This window comes from Mobula birostris, chromosome 6, assembly GCF_030028105.1.
Source record: "Mobula birostris isolate sMobBir1 chromosome 6, sMobBir1.hap1, whole genome shotgun sequence".
Lineage (NCBI taxonomy): Eukaryota > Metazoa > Chordata > Chondrichthyes > Myliobatiformes > Myliobatidae > Mobula > Mobula birostris.
The window spans coordinates 19,640,083-19,666,309 of NC_092375.1; the positions used below are offsets into that span (position 1 = coordinate 19,640,083).

Sequence of the window (26,227 nt, forward strand, 5' to 3'; positions counted from 1 at the left end):
CTCAATAGATGCTGCCTGACTGTTGATTTCTTCCAGCATTCTGATAAGGACGTACAAGAAAGTAGTTGTCAACGTTTCAGCTGAGGACCCTGATTTGTGGCTAAGAGTAGGAGGGAAGAAAACCATTAAAAAGGAAGGGGTGAGAGGTGAGACGTTGGGGTGGGGGGAGGGCGGTCTCTGTAGGTGATAGGTAGGCCGAGGAGTTTTTATGGATAAAGGGCCGGTGAGAGAAAAGGGTAGGAGTGGAATTGGGAGACAGATGCAGGTGACGAATGGATGGAAGCTGACAAGGGAGAAAAAGGGCAGATGAAGCCAGGTGAGATGACTGTAAAGACAAAGAGCATGACCACGAGCAAAGCATCTTAGAACAACAGAATGAAAAAGTGACATAAGCATGATAATGGGAAACCATGAAGATGGAGAGTTCAGTGTTCAGATAATTTTTTGGGTCTAATGGCAATAAATGTATCATTTTTAATGCAGAAATTTGAATGAATCTGATGGCACAATCAGCAGGAAAACTAAAACTTGCACTCTTTTACTCCTAAAATTTGCCCAGACATGCTGGAACAAAGAGGAAACCAATGTCAGAAAGGTGATTTAATACTGTTCAGACAGAAAGTAATCAAAATAGCACTCTCTGCATTTAACAGACTGGTCAACGCAACCAGTTTACCTGAGATGAAGCCAAAGTAACACTACAGTTTGTATTTCTGTGATTTGGGAGGTAATCTTCTGATAAGTGGTATTTCTTCTTAAGTTGATGATGATGAAGTAGTGGATAAGTGATTGAACTGAACAAACTAATGCATTAGAATACTGCTCTTTCATAGCCAAGCATTCTGGCTTGACTCTCACTGATTGGCAGTGACTCCCAAGTGCACTAAATTTGAGTAGAGGCTCAAGGCTGAATCAGCAATCTCAACCCTAAGTGAACACAGACAAGTTATGTCCGATTAATACAGGAAATGGAGGTATTAGTGTGATAAAGTACGACTGTAAATGGTATAAAAGCAATTGAATTTCAAAATATAGAAAGGCCTATGAAAATTCTGGAAACATGTGGAATAAACATGGAACAGAAATATTTTAACAACTATGGAAACTATTACTGAGCTGCAACTGACATGAATTCAAAAGAGAAGGCCAGAGCGGAGCTTAGCAGTGCCCCATAAGAGTTCAAAGTTCAAAGCTCAGAGTAAATTTATTACCTAAATACATACATATCACCCTGACATTCATTTTCTTGTGGGCAATCATGGTAACTACAAAGAAACCCAATAGAATCAATGAAATAGAGTCAATAAAAACTACATACAAAAGCGAACAAAAAACCAATGTGCAACAAATTGTGCAAGTACAAAAGAAAAAAACTAAATAATAATAATAGATAAATAAATAATATTGAGAGCAGGTGTTGTAGATCCCCTGAAAATGAGTCTGTAGTTGGTGGAATCAGTTGGGACCTCAGTGTTGGAGTGAGTGAATTTATCCACACCAGTTCAGGAGCCTGATGGTTTTACAATAATAACCGTTCCCGAACCTGGTGGTGTAAGACCTAAGGCTCCTCTGCCTCCTTCCTGATGGCAGCCATGAGAAGAGAGCACGGACTGGATGATGGGGCTCCTTGGTGCTACTTTCCTGTGACAACGCTCCTAGTAGAGGTGTTCTGTGGCGGGAAGGGCTTTATACGCTGCTTTTTGTAGGGTTCTCCATTCAGAGGTATTGGTGTTTCTATACTAGACTGGATGACTGTGGATTATGATTATTTTGAAAGTGAGACCTCTGGTCAATCTGATGTAAAGGCTCAAGGCTTTGCTGTCCCTTGAATGTGATACTCCTGCACAATTCTCTTTTATCACATACAGACCACTGCTCCAGTAATGTGGCTGCTAACTTGAACTCCCCTTCAGCAGCATTCTCAGTAACAGTAAGGTCACAATCTGGCCCACTCAGTCAACATAAACCGTGCTGCTGTCAGGAGGTACATATGGGAATATATTTCCAACATTCAACTCCTATGAATGCACAGAAATATACTATTCAAAACTTAATCATGAATAGCAATATTGTTGTATTTAAGCTGGGTAGCAAGAAAATAAGCAAGATTCATACATCAGACAGAAGCACACACAAAGTCAAGCTTATGCAGTATTGGAAGTGTTCAGTGATGTGAAATGCCAGTGGATCTCCTGTGGTACTCTCCTGGTAAATCAGAGGATATTTTATTCTATAACAAAAGGAGCATTATGCATTGTATATGACTCCACTGCTGGGGTGTGGCTGAGTTAACGTGGTTCGTCAGGGTTACCCAGGCGAACCAACCAGGGTTGATCAGGCCCAGCTTGTGTTTATCTCATGGGCCATGATAATGAGAGGCACGTAATTCTGATGGTATTTGAGACCGCATTAACTGATGTGGATGAAGCAGAAATACAGATTGACAGGATTTGTTTCAGAGTTCAAAGTAATTTTGTTATCAAAGTACGTATATGTCATCATATACTACTTCGAGATTTATTTTCCTGTAGGGATTTACAGGAAAATAAAGAAATACAACACAATTTATGGAAAACAATACATAAACCAACGTGCAAAAGAGGGCAAATTGTGCAAATAATAAAAATAAATTAATTAATTAATAAATACTGAGAGCATGAGTCATAGACTCCTTGAAAGTGAGTCCGTAGTTTGTGGAATCATTACAGAGTTGAGGTGAGTGGAGTTACCCACGCTCATTCAGGAGCTTGATGGCTGTAGGTTAATAACTGTTCCTGAACCTCGTGGTGAGGGACCTAAGGCTCCTGTACCTCCTACCCAAGGGTAGTAGCTCTTCAAAACCCTCACCATGAACGGAGAGGTTTTCTCTTTCTATGTCCTGTTTGCATCTGAAATCAAAATGTCAGAAGGGCTACTAATGTTACCACTGGTGCTTAGCAGTTAGCTTTACAGTGCCAGTGATCACCGATCAGGATTCGATTCGTGCTGCTGTTTGTAAGGAGTCTGTATGTTCTGCCTGTGGACCGTGTGGGTCTCGTCCAGATGCCCCAGCTTCCTTCCACAGTCTGAGCTATGGGCATGCTTTGATGGCATTGGAAGTGTGGCAACACTTGCTAGCTATACAGGGCAATCTACACTGATTTGATTTGATGCAAACAGCATCGGAAAGACAGATACATAGTTTAGCTTTATTTGTCACACGTACATTGAAACATACATGTACAGTGAAATTCGTCATTTGCATCAATGACTAACACATTCAGAGGAAACACGTGCAGTCATGGGGAGGACATATGAACTCCTTACAAACAGCGGCAGGAATTGAACCCTGATCTTATAGCCGGCATGTAAAGTGTTGCAGTAACTGCTTAGAAATACACTCGGCCTCTGGAGTTTATGGAGAATGGTATGAAAAACAAAGCAAAAAACACCCAGTGCACGGCAGACATGTGGATAAAAGCAGCTTATTAATGGAGAGCTCAGAGGAGAATGGTTTAAGCTGACAGGAAGGCAACAGTAACTGACACAACCATGCATTACAACAGTGGTGTGCAGAAAGGCACCTATGAATGGACAACACGTTGAACTTCGAAGTGTCTGGACTACAGATGTGAAGCACCACAAACTTATACTCAGTGGTCACTTTATTAGGTACAGGAAGTACTGAATAAAGTGCCACTGAGTGTAGAGAGATCAAGGGCAGGTGAAAGTCTCATGTGGGACTTTCTGTAGTCAGACTAGCTGTAGTAAACATTGGAAGCTGAATGGAAGAAAAAAGTTAGCAGATCACTGACAAAAAGCCAGACCCATCTAAGATGCAGGAGAATGAAATGAGTGGAGTTTAAGGAGAAAGTATTCAGTGTAAGATAATTTTGGCCAGGTAAATGGTGGGTCTGATTGGATTGCTTTTGATGGGAAGGCTGAAGGGTTTTCTAAGGAGAGGAACAAAGAAAAGGAGATTGTTGAGCTGAAGAAATATAGAAGAGTGTATTACAATGGTCCTGGTATAGATGACAAGAAACTTGATATAGGAAGTGTTGTGCCTATGCACAACTACATATCAATTGAATAAAGGCACACACATGGGAGATGGCTTGAACTGGAGTATTCACATTGCAGCAAGAGAGAGAATAATGCACATACGTAGACAACAGTGCATTAACAGACAACAGATCAATATGTAGTTTTGGGGGGGGGGTGTCATTACTGTAAAAGAAATAGATCCATACATTACATTTCCTCCCTCTTTAGATTAATGCAACATAAAACTGTAAATATACAAAACATTCAATTTACCTTTCATAAACCCATATTCCAAATAAACATGCTTTCACAATAACAGTCCATAACTAACTTCACAGTTCTAAAGGTTCAGTCTTTTGGGTGGCGCCATGTTTCTTTCAGTATAGCACCTCTGAATCAGTGGAGAGGCATCAGGTTTGGCAGGTGTCTTGTCAACAATAACATTCTTGTTGCCTCTCTGGAGCTGTAGAGTGGCACCACATTTGGTAGGTGTCTTGTCTAGGCCAATGTTCTCAGTTTCCAGTGTCACATTGCTGTCAGTGACAACACCACTGAGAGGTAAGTCCAGTGGCTGTAATGTGGTTGTTGAATGCAATCAGCTCAGGTGTGTTCTTCAGTTGAACATCCAGTATCTGGTCCACATGATGTCTCCATGTCTGATCTCCAACATCCACTCTATACACCAGTGATCCAGTTCTTGTAGCTATCCTACCGGGTGTCCACTTGACTTCTCAGTAATCATGCGCTAGGACTTCCTGCCCAATCTTGAATCTCCTTGCTGCTTCACTTGGCAACTGGCTGAGCTGTTTATTCTGCACTTCCCTCTGTAGATCTGGTTTCAGGAGGTCTATGTGAAATCTCAGACTCCTGCTCATGATCAACATTGTAGGTGTTTGATTTGCTGTCACATGAGCAGAGTTCCAATACACAAAAAGGAAGTTGGCCACCTTGCACTGTAGAGAAGTGTCCTCCTTGTCCATCGCTTTATGGACTTCTTGAATGTTTGGATAAACCTTCCAGCAAACCCATTCATTGCTGGGTGGTGAGGTGCTGACTTGAAATGAATGATGCCATTTTTCTTCATAAACAGTCGGAATTCTTCTGACATATATTATGGTCCATTGTCGCTCACAATTTGCTCTGCTAAGTCATTTCTGATGAAGATAGACCTCAGAACGTGAACAGTCTTTGCTGAGTTAGCTGACTTCATTGGTATAACCTCTGGCCACTTCAAATGAGCATCCACAGCAATCAGAAACATGGAGTTCATGAATAGCCCAGCAAAGTCAATATGTACCCTTTGCCATGGTGATGACAGCCACACCCAGAGGTGTAATGGTGCCTGTGGGGATGCATTTTGAACTTTTTGGCATCCCACACAGCTTTTGGCCAAGTTTTTTATCTGTATATCCATTCCCACCCACGACACGTAGCTCCAGGCAAGACTCTTCTTCTTGACTGTACCCAGGTGTCCTTCATGCAGATTCTATAACACTCTGGTGAGCAGTTTAGAGGGAATTGCAACACAAGATCCACACATCAGCGTTCTTTGGCACACCGACAGTTGGTCGTGTCTTGCTGAGAACTCTGGAAATATAGGGTTACCACGAGCTGGCCATCCTTGCACGGTGATTTCATAGACTTTTGACAATGTCGGGTCATTTCTTGTTTCCCTTTGTAGTTTGGAATTTGTTACCAGCAACTGGTCCACCAATGCGGTGTGGAACACCTCTGCTGAGTCATAGTATGAACACTTTTCTTCTTCAGTTGCCAGTAGTGGAAGATGTGACAAGCTATCAGCATTGCTGTTTGGTATCCTTGAACTCTATGTCATAAGAGTGGGCTCCTACGAACAGTGCTTAACCTTGTAACTGGGTAGCAGTCATCAGTGGAATTCCCTTCCTGGGACTGAAAATGGACACAAGGAGCTAGTGATCTGTCACTGGAGTAAACTCTTATCCGTAGAGGTAGTGGTGGAACTTCTTTATTCCCCATACTAGACTAAGGGCCTCTCAATCAATCTGTGCGTGGTCGCATTCTGTGCTTGTCAGTGATCTTGAAGCAAATGAAGTAGGGCGTTCAGATCCGTCTTTTCTAATGTGTGATGAAAGAGCTCCAATGCCATAAGGGGATGCATCACATGCCAATCTGATGGGCAGAGGGATAGGTCATAATGGGTGAGCAGTTCATGGGACATTATTAGTCTCTTTGTTTCCTTGAATGTTTTTCACATCGTTCTAACCATTCCCACTTTGCTCCTGTATGTAAAAGTGCATTCAATGGATGCAGCACTGTCGCAATGTTTGGGAGAAATCAGTGGTAGTAGGTTACAAGGCTCCAGTATGACCTGAGGTGTGACACATTTTCCAGTCTGGGTGTCTGTAGCACTGCTTCAGTCTTCTCTTGTGACTTATGTAAGCCATGCTTGTCAATGACATGTCCACAACATGAAATTTCATTCTTGAGAATCACATTTCTCTCTCTTTGCACACAGACCAGACTTACTCAGCCTGGTAAGCATTTTACCAAGTTTGTGGATGTGCTTTTCATCATTTTTGCCAGTCATGATGATGTCAGCGAGGTAACATTGTGTTCCTGGGATATCTTGGAGCACTTGGTCCATTTCTCTTTGGCAAATTCCTGGAGCTGATGTGACACCACAACAAAATGATTATACTGGAACAGCCCTTGTCAGTGTTGATTGTAAGGAACTTCTTGCTTGATTCTGCAATCTCCACTCTCAGTTTTCAATCATTTAAAACTTCTCCCCACCTGCCAAAGATGTGAAAGTGTCTTCTAATCATGGCAGGGGATACTGCACTGTACACAGCACTGGGTTGATGCTGACCTTGAAATCGCCACATATGCGAACATGTCCAGCCTTCCCTTTCTTTATCACTGGGACAATGGGCATGGCCCAATCACTCTACTCAAGCTTGGAGAGAATACCAGACATCTCCAAGCTCTGAAGTTCAGCATCCACTTTAGGGAATGGTGCATAAGGCACTGAACGCACTTTATGGAATCTTGGTGTTGCAGTTTCATCCAGTTCAATCTGGCCTCCATGCCTTTGAGTTTACCAATCCCCTTCTCAAACTCCTTCTCAATAGCATTCAGCAGCTGTGACAGTCTCTGATTAGTGCTACTATTTGGGTGGCCATTGCTTGTTGTTGTCACTCTGAGAGCTTTGATTGAGTGCTAATCTAGTTGGATTTTTCCCAATTACTCACGTTCGAAAAGTGCTACCCCTCCATTTTTCAACACATAAAGCTCTAACTATTGTGTTTAGCCTCCATACGTCATATTTACTTTCAGTTTGCCTTTGGGAGACACTTTTTCACTTGTGTAAGTCATTAGCATCACTGAGGTCTTCTTCAATGGTACTTCAGAAAATAGTCTGTTGTAGTCAGCCTCTGGAACTATGGACAAAGCTGACCCTGTATCCATCTTCATTTTCAGTTTTACACCGGACGCATCCATTGTGATCCAGATGATCCTGTGATCTGCTTCAGTTATACTATGCAGTTCTAGGCATGATAATTCACCTTTGTCAGACTCTATGTTGTCTGATTCTGTTTTACATTTGGTAACTTTATGCATTTGCTTAGTTTTGCGTTTGAGACTTATCACTTTGTTGTGCTTTTTGTCTCCTTGCACATTCTCTCTATGTAACCTTGTCTATGACACTTTCTGCAGACTTTTTCTTTAAACCAACAGTCATTTGCATAGTGGGAGGATTTGTCACATCGATAGCATCTTTGGCTTTTTACACCATTCAGGGACATTTTGTGCACTTCACATTCTAACCTTTTCTGTAGTTCTGCTGCATCCTTTGCTGCAGTCTCTAATGATATTGCAACTGTCAATGCCCATTCTAAGGTTAGGTCTGTTTTGGATAATAACCTCTTTTGAGTGCTTTGACTATGCATGCCACATACAAGCCTGCCCCTTAGTGCATTAGAAAGTCCATCTCTAAAGTCACTGTACTGGGAAAGTTTGTGGAGTTCTGCAATGCATTCAGAAATGCTTTCATCTTGTGAACGGTTCCTTTTGTAAAATCTAAATCTCTCAGCTATTACTAGTGGTTTGGGGCTCAAGTGATTTTGTAAAATTGTAACAATTTCATTGAATATCTTGCTTGCTGGCTTTTCAGGCACCACCAGGTTGCAAAAGAGACTGTATGTTCTTTGGCCCATTAAACTAAGAAGTGCAGAGGCTTTGCTTTGCTCCTCCATGTTGTTTGCATCACAATACAGTTCAACCCTCCCAATATATGACTCCCAGCTTTCATTAGTGCTATCAAATTCATCAACTTTCCTGACTGAAGCCATTGCCACATTACTTTCACTTTAAATTCAGCGCGTCTTTTTCACCAATACTCACGCGTTCCTTTGTTAGGGCTTCTGGTGGCTTTCTCATGATGTTTAACTCTTGCCATTTCATCCCATAACTGTCAGTGCAGTTCATGATATCTTCTGACATTCAGGCTCGTACTCATTGCCAATTTGTTGTGTCTGTTGCACAACTACACAACAATTAAATAAAAGCAGGCACACAGGAGATGGCTTTAACTGGTGTATTCACATTGCAGCAAAAACAAGAGAGAGAACATTAGACATGCATAGACAGCAGGGCATGTGCTGACAACAGATCAATATGTAGTGCTGGGGGGGGGGGGGGGGTTCATTGCTCTAAAAGAAATAGACCCACACATTACAGGAAGGAAATATTTAACATAGGAGCTGATCAATTCCATGAGACAAGATTGGCATGGTGGTTTCATTGGAGAAATCCTGGTTCTAGATCTTGGAAAGTAGTTGTGCTGTGTAGAAGACTATAAGTTTGGGAGAGTTTCTCCACCTCAGTTACAATCTTGGAATTGATGCATTATGTTCAATGGTGGGACTGATACTAGGAGGGTAGAAAATGTCAGAGTTACCATTCAGCCTCTTTTATTCCATCATTTCCATTACCTTATACACTACAGAGCAAGTTTCATGCTCATGTTGGTGTATTAATATCCCTCTTTTATGTCACTTTGTATGGTTATCCTCAAGTTGAAAGAGTTTAGTACATTCAAAAGATGAAGGGAAACCAGTTTGAACCAACTCAATATTTCATGGTAGTTGCATCCCCTCTATTCTACAACTTTATCAAATACCAAGGCTGTGCCCTTCTAGTCCTAGACTCCCCCACTCTTGGAAACATCCTCTCAGAATCAGGTTTAATATATCACCAGCCTATGTCATGAAATTTGTTGCCTTTGTGGCAGCAGTACAATGCAATACTTAATAATAGAAAAACAAAAGGGGAATTACTGTAAGTATATATATTAAACAGTTAAATTAAATAAGTAGCACAAAAATAGAAATAAATAAGTAATGAGGTAGTGTTCATGGGTTCAATGTCCATTCAGAAATCTAATGGCAGAGGGTAAGATCTGTTCCTGAACTGTTGAGTATGTGACCATGTCCGTTCTATCTAAACTTTTCAATATTCAATAGGTTTCAATAAGATTCTTCTAATTTCCTTTCTGTTTCTGTCCCACTGCTCTGAACATGGTCCATTCCTTTGTGAATTATATATTTGCATTCTCAGATCCCTCTGCCCTCTATCCCCACTTCATTCTTTGACTTCCAAGGATAAATTTCTGCCATTTCACTAGTTAAGCATCAACCATTCAGTCAATTCACATATGTATACACATAACTGCATTGGACAGCCTTTTGATAATTTTGTTAATGCTAAAATGATGTATTACTGCAATATTAATACACTCATGCAGATTAACTATGATTAGCTGTCATCCCCTACTGCTGTAAATTAAATTGCTTCCAAGAAAACTGCAGGCTATAAAACAATGCATCCTTGTCATGTCAATGGGCCACAAAAAACAGGGGTAATAAATGGATATTAAACCACCTTTTGACAAAATATGCAGATAAATGTGCATGATTGGCTGATTATAAATATTAGATGATTGCACAGTCCAGAATGCTTACACCGCAGAGAGAAAAGAATTACAAGCCACTTCCTCAGCAGTCAATTCCTGTCACACGCCAGTGTGCAATAAATTTTCAGTTTAATTTTTGTTTAATATAAAAACCAGGCTTTGTGAGCGCTGGTGAAATCAGCAGCAAACTCCAGGCACATTCCAGATGTATGACAGGCAGCCCTAGTCAAAAGGAAATGACCAGGACAAGGCCGTCAACTGGTGCCTGACACAAAGACAGATTGGAATATTAAACGGATATAAGCCGGCATCAGTTAATTACTGTAAATACTACTGTTTGTACACTTGTGGATTTAATTTCCTCCGTGAGCTATTTTCAGAAGGCTGGATAATAAATTCACATTAATCCCCTGTCAGTCCCCTATCAAGGCTACTCTTAACCCTTTTAAAATAATTTTGTTTGTGACTCACGTTACCTCACATCACTGTGTTATTGGATCTTATGTTGCAGGGATATTGAATACAAGGAACTGCAATTATCACTGGATCAGACCACCGCCATCAAGGCATCCTTTCCTTACAAGATGTTGCTGTCTACCTCACATGAAAACCAAAAACAACTTAAACCTAAAATCTCCAAGTTGAAGTCAAAGCTAAAGACATCTCCATATCCACAGGTACAAATTATGGAACCTTTTCCTCACATCACTCCCAGATCCCCTTGTTTAGGTACCACTGGAACTAGTGTTTGTGCTGAGGAATGCATAGCAGAGGACTGCAGTTTCTTTTTTTCCTCACAGGAAGCATCAACTTTACTTCCTGTTACTGTGCCTCAATGGAATGTTACATGTTCAACTTGAAGAAAGGGATGGGAAAAAAAAATCAGATGATCTCCTTGTTGGCCTTTCAGCAACGTCTTTCTTGATTAAGGCAACAGGAAGTACAAATGTCACCCAGGATAACTCATATGAGTTTTGTCTACTTCCTATGGGGGAAGCATCTGATGTGCAATCTCAGTTTCTCATTGAGAGCACCATCAAGGGCAAGAACTGGAGCTGTACAAACCTGCATCAGATTAGAGCAGCAAAGAATTAGTTCTATCCCAATATCATGCAGAATCCCACCTTCCAAAGTTGATACATATTCACATCAGAAAATAACTGATTTCTTAATGATACATCCAACTATATTCAAGCACTTACATGAAGTTGGAGTTGGAAGTGACATCTACCAGCCTACTTATTTTTAAATTCTCATTGGTTTTCACCACAGTAATAATTTCAAAGATCTGAATAAAGGAAGCATTGTATGTCCATCTCATAATACAAGACAGTTCACAGTTCACAGTCATAGCTTAGACTTTATAACTTAAACCAATGCAATGGTACGTGAAGCAAGCTTTAAGAAGTTGCACTAGCTTTTCTTCAGTCACTTTTTCAAAACTCATTACTATAAAATTTCAGATGTTTACCACTGCTGTTAAAACTATCCCATCCCAGCTTATGTCTACTGCTCAGCCTTATCCCAGAGCCCAATATTCAGTTCTGTGGGTTGGCAGGCTTTTCTTTCCCTTCTGTGGGGCTTATAGTTTTGTTCATTTGATGAATATAGAACATAGAACAGTACAGGCATTTCGGCCCATAATGTTGTGCCGTCACGTAATCTACTCCAACACCAGTATAGCTCTTCCCTGCTACATTGCCCTCTATTTTTCTATCATACATGTGCCTTTCTGGAAGCTTTTTAAATATCTGTAATGTATCTGCCTCTACCACCACACCTGGCAGGACTTTCCACACACCTACCACTCCCTGTATTAAAAACCTACCTCTGACATACCCCCTATACTCTCCTCAAATTACCTTAAAAATTATGCTTTCTGGTTTAGTTATTTCCGCCCCTGGAAAATGCTATCCATTCAATCTAGAGCCTTTATTATCTTGCACACCTCTATCAACTTACCTCTCGCCCTCCTTCCTCCCAAAGAGAATGCCCTAGTTCCCTCAAACTAACTTCATAAGACATCCTCTCTAATCCAGGCAACATCCTGGTATATCTCCTCTGCACTCTCTCTAAAGTTTAAACATCCTTCCTATATTGGGTGACCAGAGCTGAACACAATATTCCATTTGGAGTGTAACTAGGATTTTACAGAGCTAAATTTATAATTGTAGAACCTAAATCGAAGCAAGAATTTATTTTTCACATCTAGGAGACCACTTGCAGAAGCACTGTTTTCATCACCGTACCTGAAACAAGAAACAAACCTGGGATCTTCATGAATTGCTAACTGGATGGGATTATCTGAAGGAGAAGTTAAAGTAAATTCAGTAGTAATATTTCAAATGAATCAGGTTATCATTTGAAGGAAAAGTATATGAGGGAGGAGGAGGAGGAGGAAAGCAAGACCAATAGAAAGATCTTCCAATGTACATGCCTGAGGGACCAAAGGGCCTTCATTCTACATTGTGTCATTGTACAATTCTAGATTCTAGGAAGTCTTTGATAGTTCTGGAGAGTGTGCTGAGGAGATTTACAAAGACTGCAAAATTATATGTACAATGAGAGATTATCTGGTATAGGGTTACTTTTTTGGGGGAAAAAAGAATACTGAGTGGAGATTTAATTAGAGTAGAAATATAGAAACATAGAAAACCTACAGCACAATACAGGCCCTTCGGCCCACAAAGCTGTGCCAAACATGTCCTTACCTTGGAAATTACCTAGGGTTACCCATAGCCCTCTATTTTTCTGAGCTCCATGCACCTGTCCAGGAGTCTCTTAAAAGACCCTATCGTATCCGCCTCCACCACATTCACTGGCAGCCCATTCCACGCACTCCCCACTCTCTGCATAAAAAACTTACCCCTGACATCTCTGTACCTATTTCCAAGCACCTTAAAACTGTGCCCTCTCGTGCTAGCCATTTCTGCCCTAGGAGAAAGCCTCTGACTAGCCACACGATCAATACCTCTCATCATCTTATACACCTCTATCAGGTCACCTCTCATCCTCCGTCACTCCAAGGAGGAATGGCCGAGTTCACTCAACCTTTTCTCATAAGGCATGCTCCCCAATCCAGTCAACATCCTTGTAAATCTCCTCTGCACCCTTTGTATGGTTTCCACATCCTATAATTTTGTGAAAGTCTTCGATAGGAAACCGAAGAGGACCAATTTCCTTTAGCAGGGAAATCACTAAAAGTAACAACGAGTTAAGATTTTAATTGGCAGAAGGATGCCACAGTATGGTAGTGGTTAGCGCAATGCTACTACAGCTTGGGGTGTCAGATTTCAGAGTTCAATTCTGAAATCGTCTGTAAGGAGTCTATACATTCTTAGGTGAAAAGAGTGGGTTTTCTCCAAGTGTTCTGGTTTCCTCGTACAGTCCAAAGATATACCGGTTAGTAGGTGTGTAAATTGTTCCATGATTAGGCTAGGGGTTCCTAGGTGGCAAGGTGGGGGGAGGGGGAAGGGAAGGGGAGAGAGTGAAAAGAAGAGAGGGGAAAGAGTGAGAGAGAGAGATAGAGGGGGGTAGGGGGTCGGGGATAGGAGAGAGAGAGGGATCGGGTCTCGGAATGAAACGTCAACTGTACTCTTTCCCATAGATGCTGCTGCCCTGCTGAGTCCTTCCAGCAGTTTGTGTTGCAAAGAGAGGGGGGGAGGGGGGGAAGAGAGAGAAAGAGAGAGGGAGGAGGAAAAGAGAGAGAGAGACAGAGAGACAGAGAGACAGAGAGAGAGAGTCAGAATCAGATTTGACTTTTATTATCATTGACAAATATTGCAAAATCTGTTGACTTTGTGGCAGCAGTACATTGCAAGAAATAAAGGTTAATATAAGTTACAATACAAAATAAAATATAGAAATAGTGCAGAAGAGGAATAATAGGTTCATGTTCAGAAAACTGATGTCGGAGAGTAAGAAACTGTTCCTAAAATGTTAAGTACGCATCGTCAAGCTCCTGTACGTCCTCCCTGATGGTAGTACTGAGAAAATGTTAAATAATCACATCGCTTAACAAGTTTCAACCTCCTTTTCTAAAAGGGATGTGGAAGCCAAAGCATTCACTACATTTGAGAAGTATTTGGAAGATCAATTAAAGAGCCAATTAACCTGCCAGAGCTAAAGACAAATGCTGGGAAATGGCCAAATGGCCTCATTCTGTGTGGTAATTTCAATTTTTTATTGGTCATTTTTTTTAATAAGCAAATGGAACATGGGTGAGTTAGAGAACTATAAATACAGAATGACAACCAAAGCAGAAGAAAGAATGATTGGATTAAGGGGGGGGGGGATGGGGAAGAACGATTACTTTAAGAGCAAGAGGAATGGAACCTAAATGAAACGGTATTTACTGACCATAGTGTGTATCACAGTAACATTATGGTTAGTGTACCAGTTCCTTTCAGTGATATCTCTTCTAAAGGACTACTACTACATCAACTCAGGCCTAGGGGGCCGGCGTCAGGCACGATGACGGACTCTCCACTTCTCCCTCTCCCTCATCAGTGTGTTCAGTTCATCTACATTAGCCGCTCCGCTGTCTTCTAGGAGCGTGTTGACCATCATCTTGGGAGGGCGCCCAGGGTTCATCCTCCCGTGCTTGGGCTCCCATATGATGACTAGGCTGGCAGGTAGCTCAGGGTGGCGTAGACAGTGCCCCACTAGTTGCAGTTTTCTCGCCTCAATTTTGGTGGTCAGTATCGGTGGGTTGTTATAGAGCTCGACGTTCGTCATGTGCTGTTGCCAACTCACGTCACGAGCCATCCGGAGTATTCGTGCATAGCAACCATCTAGAGACTTTCACATCGTCTTGGTGAGTATCCACGTCTCGCATCCGTACGTGAGAACGGACTCTATGACTGCTATGAAGATCCTCTTTATTAAGCCCTCTGGTCAGGTTCGACCTCCAGATTTCCTTCATGTTGTTCATAGCCCTCCACGCCAGCGCCTTCCTTATCTTTATGTCCTTCTCCGAACGCGTCATTCTTGACCCGAGGGACTTGTAGTCAAAGACTTTCTTAATGGTATCATTCCATACGGTCTTGAGAGTACCTTCGTCACAGTTAAACGCCATGTACTCTGTCTTTTTACTGCTTAGGTGAATGCTAAATGCTAAAAATCTTCTAAAGGGGATTGGCCTTTCCTATTACAGTGCCAGCGACACTGGCTGAGTTCAATCACTCTCTGTAAAGGGTTTGTATGTTCTCCCCATAACCTCCAGGCGCTCCAGTTTCCTGCCACATTCCAAAGGTGTATAGGTGAAGGTTCGCGAGTTGTGGGCATGCTATGTTGACACTGGAAGCGTGGCAACAATTGCAGGCTGCCCAGCACAATCCTGGCTGATTTAATTTGATGCAAATGCCACATTTCACCATAGGTTTTGATGCATATGTGACAAATAAAGGTAATCTTTCTTTCCACATTTAAGGAATTACCAGGAACAATATTGCCTTTCAGGAGTCACACTCCATTGTTTCAATTGTTCTCTTACTTGATGACCTTGGGTTGCATTTCATACTGGGACCAATAATTAAGCCAATTACAGAGCCCATTCATTGAGAAACAGTATCTCTAATTTTCAGTTGTTCCAGTGATTTCTTGACAAACAGTTCTCATTTGTGGGAGACAAGCGTTCCAGTAGCACCAAACTGCCAATTTGCAGCCATGCTCAACTCGTACTAAACAATGCCCACGTAATAATGTCATGGGATTTCAAAGGTTTCAAAGGTACATTTAATGGCAGAGAAATGTATACAATATGCATCTTGAAATACTTTTTCTTTGCATTTCTTTAAGTAACAAGAAGAGGGTTCAAATTGCAAAGTAAATTTATTATCAAAGTGCATATACTTCACAATATGCTATTCTGAGATTCATTTTCTTCTGGGCATTCACAATAGATACAAGTGAATATAATGGAATCAGTGAAAAACTACACACAAAGATGGACAAACAACTGTGCAAAAGAAGACAAACTGCAAATACAATAGATAGATAGACAATAATATCGAGAACATGAGTTGTAGAGTACTTAAAAGTGAGTCCATAGGTTGTGGAATCAGTTGAGTGCTGAAGTGAGTGATGTTATCCATGCTGGTTCAGGAACTTGATGCACAAAGGATAATAACTGTTCCTGAAGCTGGTGGAGTGGAACGTAAGGCTCATGTAAATCCTTCTTGATGGCGACAGCGGGAGGAGAGAATGGCTTGGATGGTGGGGGTCCTGAATGATGAATGCTGCTTTCTTGTGCCAGTACTCCTTGTAGATATGCTCAGGGGTGGTTAACAATGTGAATCATGAATTCTTGGCTAGCGTGGAACCCTGAACATTTAGGATGTTCGGGAACCAAATATAAGAAACTCATTCAATCCAAACTCACCACATATAAACATCAAAATATCACATTTATTATCAAATGCACAAGTACGTGTATGTATACATGCAATGAAATACTTATTTGCATCAGTGTCATAGGAGCAAAGCATCCTATAAGCAGCAACAGAACAGGAAAAGTATCTCCTGCAAGATGGTGACATCCAGCTGTAGATGCCCAATGTCTTGCTCACATTATTGGCTATTTAGTTTATGGAAACTCAAACAGTTATTGTTTGTGAGCAGTGATATTGAAGGGGCTACTGCTATTCACAGTCAATATCCTCATCCTATCCTATCCAGACAACACTGGACATCCATTGGATTCTCCTATCACTCTATAGTGATAGGAGTTGGGATGTAATGTTGAAATTGTACAAGGTATTGGTAAGGCCAAATTTGGAGTATCGTGTACGGTTCTGGTCACCAAATTATAGGAAAAATGTCAACAAAATAGAGAGAGTACAGAGTAGATTTACTAGAATGTTACCTGGGTTTCATCACCTAAGTTACAGAGAAAGGTTGAACAAGTTTTGTTTCTTTTTCTAAGTTGCGTCTTCATTCTTTGGCGCATAGAAGGTTGAGGGGGGACTTGATAAAGATGTTTAAAATTACGAGGGGGATAGATAAAGTTGACATAGATAGGCTTTTTCCATTGAGAGTGGGGGAAGATTCAAATGAGAGGACATGAGTTGAGAGTTAAAGGGCAAAAGTTTAGGGGTAACATGAGGGGTAACACTCTCTTTACTCAGAGAGTGGTAGCTGTGTGGAACGAGCTTCCAGCAGAAGTGGTTGAGGCAGGTTTGATGTTGTCATTTAAAGTTAAATTGGATAGCTATATGAACAGGAAAGGAATGGAGGGTTATGGGCTGAGTGCAGGTCGGTGGGACTAGGTGAGAGTAAGAGTTCGAGTAAGAGATGGCCTGTTTTCATGCTTTAATTGTTATATGGTTAAATATGGTTACAGCTCTGGATTAAGAGAGAATAATTATGTGGTGCCCCATGTCCTCTGGATATCCCAAAGCCATTCAATGCAATGAAATGTTTTTGAAATTAATTCAGTGCTATAATGTGAGGAAATGCACAGGCAGTAAAGTCTCACAAACGGAAGAGAAATAATTTACTTAATTATGCTTAATTTCGGGATAAATGGTGCCAAAATGCTGGGTGATCCCTGTGATCATCTTTTAATGAGGCTTCGTGGTATCATGGGAAAAAGGCTTGTTTTGATCCAAATTCTTCAATATTGCAGCAGCATCAGCCTTGGTTATCTACTAAAATCTACAGAATGGAGTAAAATTCAGATTCTATAAGATCATAAGACATAGGGGCAGAATTATCCCATTTGACCTATCGAGTCTGCTCCACTATTCCATCATGTGTGTTTTATTATTCCCCTCAACCCCATTCTCCAGCCTTCTCTCTGTAACCTTTGACACCCTGACTAATCAATAACCTACCATCCTCCACTTCAGAGACATCCAATGACTTGGCCTCCACAGTAAGGCAATATTCTACGACAATAGTACTTGGAGCAAGCTAAAACCAGCATTAGCAGGATCACAAATAAAACATTAAGTGAACATCATGGGTACATAGAGCGTCTATATCTTACTGGAACACCAGGAAGCAATTTGTGCAACAGAGTACATAATGTTTGAGATTTCCAGAAAGTGATGCACTAACAATGTTTGCCATAGTCATTGTGAATAAACTCAAGTGATATTAAACTAATTTTCTAATCACTTTTAATATAACAAATATCATTGACAAAGCAGAGGGATATTTTATTGCTATTCAGCTGGTAGGGAAAGGTAATTTATAAGGAGTGCAGAGAAGTTGTTCAAAAGTTTTCAAAATTATATATCATAATTAGAATTGTTGTTGCTGAGGTGTTGTTCTTTGTTCAAGCTGATCTATGCTATGCCAATTCTTTTTCATTGGCTTAAGCACAACTAGAGATAAGTTGTTCATGTATGGTATTTTATCAAGGAACTTGTACACGGTGCTGTGAACTTACTGCAAAAGAAGGGACCAGAATCCGGTTTATTAAAACCGCTGTATGTCCTGAAATTTGTTGTTTTGTGGCAGCAGTACAGTACAAGACATAAAAATATTGCTGAAAGTCACAATAAGAAATACATAACAAATAGTGCAAAAAAGGGCAAGAAGTGAGTTAATGTTCGTGGGCTCATTGTCTGTTCAGAAATCTGATGACAGAGAGGAAGAAATTGTTCAAAATGTTGAGTATATGTCTTCAAAGTTCAAGGTAAATTTTATTATCAATGTACATAATGTCACCATATACAACCCAGAGATTCATTTTCTTGTGGGCATACCCAATAAATCCATAATAGAATAACTAGAACAGAATCAATGAAAGACTGCACCAATATGGGCGATCTCTCCGTGTGCAAAAGACAACAAATTGTGCTAATACAAACATAAGTAAATAAGCAATAAGTATCGAGTACATGAGATGAAGAATCCTTGAAAGCGAGTTAATTGGTTGTGGGAACATTTCAACGATGGGGCAAGTAAAATGGAGTAAAGTTATCACCTTTGGTTCAAGAGCATGATGGCTGAGGGGTGATAACTGTTCCTGAACCTGGTGGCGTGAGTCCTGAGGCTTCTGTACCTTCTTCCCAGCGGTAGTAGCGAGAAGAGAGCACGTCCTGGGTGATAGGGGTCCCTGATGATAGTTGATAGGGGTCCTGTGACAACGCTTCATGTAGATGTGCTCAATGGTGGGGAGGGCTTTACCCATGATGGACTGGGCCATATCCATTACTTTTTGTAGGATTTTCCATTCAAGTGCGTTGACGTTTCCATACCAGGTCATGATACAGCCAGTCAATATACTCTCCACTATACATTCAGACTCCTGTACCTCCTCCCTGATGGTAGTAACGAGAAGAGGGCATGTCCAGGGTGGTGAGGGTCCTTAATGATGGATACCACCTTGTGAAGTGAGAAAACTGTGAAATTGGATGATATGCTTGTGTGTATTTTTATAAAGAAGCTCTAGAAAATATAGTGTCATTCATTCAGGAAGATGAATATGAATAATAAAAAGAATTCAAAAATATATCTTTTTAAAATAAGTTTAAAATAGCCTGTACAATGAAATTAAATTGGTTCTTGGGATACAGTTTCTCTGTTACAAGTGACTTTCTTTTCCCCTTTATTACATTTGCAGCAATATAATTCATTCCAAAGTGAGAAAACCGATTGTGACCATGCCAGTAGCTGGGGAGGCAGCCCCTCACTGAATGCTCTATCGCCCCAGGAAAATGCTTCCCACCAGGAGAATAATGAACTCCTTTATGCCTCTTCATATGGGCTCCCTTTCCCCTACACCTATGGACACTTCCCATTGGACCCACAAGTGCTTGGCAGCAAAAAGCAGATGGCACCTAGCAAGGCAGATCAGAGTCAAGGGCCCTCGTCTGAAACTGCAAGGTTCTATGTGGGTGCATTTCAAGCTACCAATGACAACCGCTGGCATTTGACAAGCTCATCAGCAGCTCAGAATCTGACTGCCTCTAAAAGCCTGCAGGATCACCACATCAGTGAATCCCAGTATTGTTCTGCACAGAGTTATCAGTGTAAGTGATGCTGTTCTACTCGAGGTACTTACGTGACTCACTGTTGATCAATCTCTATGTGGCTACCTGAGCAAATCAGCAACTATATAATACACATGAATATCACATTGACAGAAAATTGTCTTTGATCGATTTTAAATTAGATTAAATGAAAGAGGAATACCTATCAATAATTCAAGAATATTTATATAGAACATAGAGCATAGAAATCTACAGCACATTACAGCCCTTCTGCCCACAATGTTGTACCGACCATGTAACCTACTCTAGAAACTGCCCAGAATTTCCCTACCACATAGCCCTCTAAACTCACATTCCTGATATATTTTGAATGCCACTATAATTTTGATAGGGTTCTACACGGTTATATTTGATGCTTCCAACTTTAAAGCTAAAATTGTATGGTATGAAATTAATTAAAATAAGCTTAATATTCGTAAGACCATAAGATATAGGAGTAGAATTAGACCATTCAGTGCATTGAGTCTTCTCTGTCATTCAATCAGGTCTGATTTATTATCCCTCTCAATCCCATTCTCCCCGTAATCTTTAACACCCCTACTTAGCAAGAACCTGTCAACCTCTGGGTTAGGTATACTCAATGACTTGGCTTCCACAGCCAACGATGAAGTCCACAGATTCGCTACCTCTGGCTAAAGAAACTTTTCCTTATTTCTGTAATCTGTGTAAGCTTTCATATCTAAAAGCTGCTTTTGGTTAAAGTTTCCTTGCCTGGCTCTTTAGCAGTCCAGTAAACAATTCAATGAATCAAAAGGTCACTTTATACTGACTTCACAACAGGTTCATATAAAGGAGGCCAAGCTTCAGTTCTTCCAAGGTGTACTAATTGTTGCAGTTTAATAATGGTTATGCGCCTGCAGTGAGGAGATGTGTGTAATGCTTTCATATCCTCTTGTCTGCATATATCCTTGGGAAAATGCAATAAAATAACTATCAGACTTTCTGTCATTTTTATAAACATAATTGATTCTGTAGATGCTGGATATCCACAGTAACATGCACAAAATGCAGGAGGAACTCTGCAGGTGTGTCAGCATCTATAGAGAAGAATAGAGAACCGACATTTTGTGCCTAGACCCTTCATCAGGATTGGAAAGAAAGATGGAGGAACCCAGAATAAAATGGTGGTAGGGAGGGGAAGGTGTGCAAGTTAGAAGGTGATAATTTAAAGCAGGTGAGGGGGAAGGTAGGTGGGGGGGGAGGGGGAGATGAAGAGAGGAGCTGAGAGGTTAGGTGGAATTTTCACATTCCACCTATTTTTACATCCTGTGCTCACAGATCCGCGCCTGGTCCTCGTAGTTTGCTTCCCTTTCCTATACCCACCCCCACCCCCCACAATCAGCCACCCACGATACGTTTTCACCCCCCTCCCCTCCTGACACACTTCACCCACTGGATCCCCTTCTCCATTTGGTTCAGTTTTATATTTTTTATCACAGGTGTGGAAATTTGAAACTAGAATATATATGCACATATCCCCGGAAAACATTAGGTCCTCAGATGTTCTCGGTTAATGTGTCGAACATAGTTGGAAATTTACTAGAATAAGCCTGTATATTTGACATTGTTGAGCACATCTCAACCACGGTATTGAATACAACATCAAGTAACATCAAATCTCAAATTTAACAATGTAACTAGGCTGATAACTAACTGATGCTCCAACAGAATCAAATCAGTCTTTCTGCCAAGAGGTATGTAAAATGCAATCCTCATAAATATTAAACATTTTACTGCTCTGTGAACATAAAAAATAATTTTATTACTTTTCCTATTATGCAATTACCTTCAAATGACCGAGCTTGATTTACGATCATTTATGTCACTGCTTTATAAAAGCTAAGGCTATCTTTTAATCTTTGGGTTTCAGCTTAATTTACCAAGCTGTTCAAATGTTGCTTTCAATACCCAGCACATCATCAGAACAGTTCAATATAACACCTTGTACTCCCCCTGCGTAGTGCACAATCCAATGGTATGAACATTGAATTTTCATATTTCAGGCAACCCTTGTACTCCCCCCTTTTGTTCCAATCCACCTCTAGTCCTCCCATTTTGGTTCCCCTTCCTTTAAGAAGTCCCTTCACCCAGCAACCCACAATCCATTCTTATCCTCCTCCCTTCCAGGTTCCATCTCCCTATTACCCACACACTTCACCCACTGGATTCCATGTGCTTCCATCTTCCTTTGGTTCCGTCTGCCCATCTCAGCCTTAGATGGTGTCCATTATCACCTTCCTTCCACAACTTGTGGCATTTACATCCCCGCTCAGCACCCTCAAGCCTCCTGCCCCCCAGTCACATAAGACTCCATCTGGCCCCCTCTTTTTCCCTGCCTCCTTGCACCTGCTTCTCTAACTGCACCCCTCCCTTCTTTAGTCCCCCCACCCCCACTCCCCTACATGGTTCCATCAGCCTTCCTATTCAGTCTTTCCAGACCCTGGATTGCACCTCCTCCTCTCTTCCCACTCTGTTTTCAGTCCTGACGCACAGTTTTGACCTCTCGTCTCCACAGTTGCTGCCCGGTGCACTGAGTTCCTTCAGCAGATTTCTTTTCCGCTCTAGATTCCAGCGTCTGCAGTCTCTAATGTCGCTAGCTCGGGTTAATTATTGGGTTGGTTTATGTGATTTCAGTCACATACTTCCCGAATGCCTGAAATAACATATGGAACTGTTGTTGTTTTAATATTAAGTAAGCTATGGGTACTATGCTATTTTAAAATAAATTATATCAATTACTTAACAGGAATTTTGAATACATTATTTTGTCAGCACTTTAAGTGGATGGTGAATATTATTGAATTTTAACTAAATAAATGGATAATTAGAAACACCTGTTGTCAATTTGGACTCACTCAGTAGCTGTTGTGCACTCTCTTCATGCTGCCTAACACCATCTTCTTACCTTCTTTTTCTCGTAGGTGTTTTGCCTACCAGCAGACACTGCGAAGCAGCCACCTACGCCCCACTTTCGAGCTGTGCGACATCAAGGCCAAATAGTAAATATAAGGAGAAACCTTACGCAGACCCTGTGAAGCAAACCAAAGTGGAAGCACTGCAAACCACACCACACGTTGTTAAGGAAGAGTTTAAAGTACTGTTCAGACACAATTCTCAGGAGAAATTATGTAATGTCGTCAAGTGTTTTTCACCCTCTTTAAACAATTCGTTGTTAGCTAAGTCAGACTGTGATGCAGCCAAGCCAAAGGTCCGAATAAGCCAACAACTCATACCAAGCCAAACAGCCTATGAACAAGCCACGAGGATTTGTGTGAAAGAGGTCCCATACGAACATTTCAACCACCAGAAACCAAACATGGTCAACGTGAATAATGCAAGAGACAACACGAAACTGAATGAAGGAAGGCTACATGAACAGCAAGACTCATTGGGTGTGGCAACATCGGGACAACCCCAGCTTGAACCCTTAAGTTATGGGCAATTCTTTGCTAAGCACACCTTCCAAAGGTCACCTTGTGCACTTACAGGGTACATCATGGAAAACCGAGGATATGCTGCTGAAGAGAAGAATTCTCCTGGTTACAGAAACCCAAGCCCAGCTTTGAACTCTTCACCAGAAATGCACCAAGAACCTGTCCTACCACATTACATCGGAACATCTGTCATAATAACCAACGGGAGGTGACAAGGAATCTGTGTGTGTGTGTAGGAGGTCGATTTGTTACAAAGTAACTAAGCAAGAACTTCTATTACATCTCCAGGTACAACAGGGAATCCAGGTTTGCAGTTGTACTGGCCTATTCTGAAGCTCAAACCTTATTTTGTTGCCTCAATGCTAATGTGTTTCTCTCTCTCTCTCTGAGGTTTGAAGCCTAAATTAATGCATCGTAAGAAGACAAACATGCAGAACATTATCACTTGTGCAATATTTCAAATGTGGACACATGGAACAGTTCACAGAGTTTCCATTCTTACTCGCGTTATTGAAAATAAGCTTTCCCCAACTAATAGATATTATCTTATTGACATATATGAAAAAACTAACAATGGCGTGCAGAAGATGTCTGCACCATAAGGTTTTATTTCAGATTCTGAAGGGAATAATACTATGTATTAAAATGACTGTCATTATCAAAACAAGACCCTTTATTGCTCTGCGTTTACACATTGTAATTGCTTCATTCACCGTGCAACTGGGAATGTTTCAAGAACTTCTGCAGACCTTAGTGAGAACCATGAAGTTGTTACCAAGATAATTTTTATTTGAACAATGAATGAGATACAGTGATAACTGGACCCATATCTGATAAGCACTTGCACAAAATATTGTGCTAAATGATCAGTACATTATTACGGATTACTCCCTTACTAACCTCTTCCTTGAACAAGGTTTAAAGTAAATTTATTATTGAAGTATGTATACCATACACAACCTTGAGATTCATTTCCTTGCAGACACCCACAGGAAAACAAATACAATAGAATCCACAAAAAACACACACATAATAATGACTGACAAAAATCCAATTGCAAAAAGAAGGACTAATTGTGCAAATAATTAAAAAAAATAAACATACAATACTGAAAACATGAACTGCAAAGTGTCCAAGAGTCAGTCAACAGGGCTGCAGAGTTAGTTCAATGCTGAAGCGAGTGAAGCTGGTCCAAGAGTCTGATGGCTGCAGGGCAACAACTATTCCTGAACCTGGTGGCTTGAACAGTCTACCACCAATATTTCCAAATGACCAAAGCTGAGAAAAAGATTAGCAAGTTGCAACACACATCAAAGTTGCCGGTGAATGCAGCAGACCAGGCAGCATCTCTAGGAAGAGGTACAGTCGACGTTTCAGGCTCTTCCTTCAGTTAGTCCTGACGAAGGGTCTCGGCCCGAAACGTCAACTGTACCTCTTCCTAGAGATGCTGCCTGGCCTGCTGCATTCACCAGCAACTTTGATGTGTGTCGCTTGAATTTCCAGCATTTGCAGAATTCCTGTTGTTAACAAGTTGCTGTGTCTTTAAAATGCAAATTCAAAGTCAAATTAAAATTTACTATCAGAGTACATACATGTCACCACATACAACATTGAGATTGTTTTCCTGCGGGCATACTCATCAAATCTATAGAATAGTAACTGTAAACAGAATCAATGAAAGAGCAAGAACATAGAAGACAACAAACAGTGCAAATGCAAATAGAAATAAATAGCAAAAAATAACAAGAGCAAGATGTAACATGATAAAGAGACCTTAAAGTGAGATCATTGGTTGTGGGAACATCTCATCAGATGAGTGCAGTTATCCTTTTCTGTTCAAGAGCCTGATGGTTGAGGGTAGTAACTGTCTTGAACCTGGCACTTGTCACCCATTCTTACTCAAGGGTCAATAGTGAACGTTTATTCACCCCACATACGGAACAATAAAAAGCGCTGAAAGTTGCTAAGTAAATTCCACCAAAAGGAAGCATGTTCTAGCAAAAATATCTGATGGTCTCTTAAAAAAACATACCAAATTCTTACTTATTGGAGCAATTAATTTCAAATAAAAGCTTTCATTTCAGAAGAGCCCCCAAGCACTTCAACATTAATGAAGTACTATTGTGATGTGTCGCCACTGTAGCATCAGTGCAGTCACAGTCGTAACATGGCAGACATGACATTCAGCGGGTACATCACAAGATCCAACAGCTTCAACACCAATGAAAAAGAAACACGGATGGTAGTTTGCCTCCTCAGTGCCAGGGTCCGTGATGTCTCTGAACGTGTCCACAATATCATTGAAAGGGAGGGTGAGCAGCCAGAAGTCTGGTTGTGCCATGTGACATTGAGGATAGGAATACAATGAGGTGGCAGATAAATGTGTGGTTGAAGCGTTGGCACAGGGGGGCTGGGAATCTGATTTCAGGATAATTGGGACCTCTTCTGGGGCATGTGTGACCTGTACAAAAGGAATGGGTTGCACTTGAATCCGAGGGGGACCAATATTCTTGCAGGCAGGTTCACTAGTGCTATTAGAAGTGGTTTAAACTAATATGGCAGGAGGATGGCAACAAGTATGATAGAGCTGAGGAGGAGCCAGCAGGTTTACAAGTAGATGCCAGATGTAACATGAATGAAAGGAAGGACAAACCAATGATTGGATACAAATACAGACAGAGCAAAGAGTTAAATTGTACCACAGAGACAAAATTCAAAAGGGCAAAGAATGCTGAAAGTGCTGTATTTAAATGCGTGTAGCATTAGGAATAAGGTGGATGAACTTTTGGCACAATTACAGATTATACAGTATG

The 26,227-nt window shown here is 40.9% G+C and overlaps 1 protein-coding gene across 8 annotated transcripts in view; it reads left to right on the forward strand.

Moving 5' to 3' along the window:
• The window catches only part of LOC140198837 (single-minded homolog 2), an 87,760-nt gene extending 63,657 nt beyond the window's left edge, over positions 1-24,103 (forward strand). For 7 of the 8 annotated variants that reach the window (XM_072259951.1, XM_072259949.1, XM_072259950.1 and 4 more), the window contains 3 exons: positions 10,488-10,653; positions 19,551-19,959; positions 22,902-24,102. In XM_072259951.1, coding sequence (XP_072116052.1) covers positions 10,488-10,653; positions 19,551-19,959; positions 22,902-23,626 — 1,300 coding nt within the window. In that variant the 3' untranslated portion in view covers positions 23,627-24,102. Of the gene's footprint in view, positions 1-10,487; positions 10,654-19,550; positions 19,960-22,901 lie in introns of all 8 variants that reach the window. The other variant, XR_011886271.1, reaches the window with a different exon arrangement.
• Positions 24,104-26,227: the final 2,124 nt, after the last annotated feature.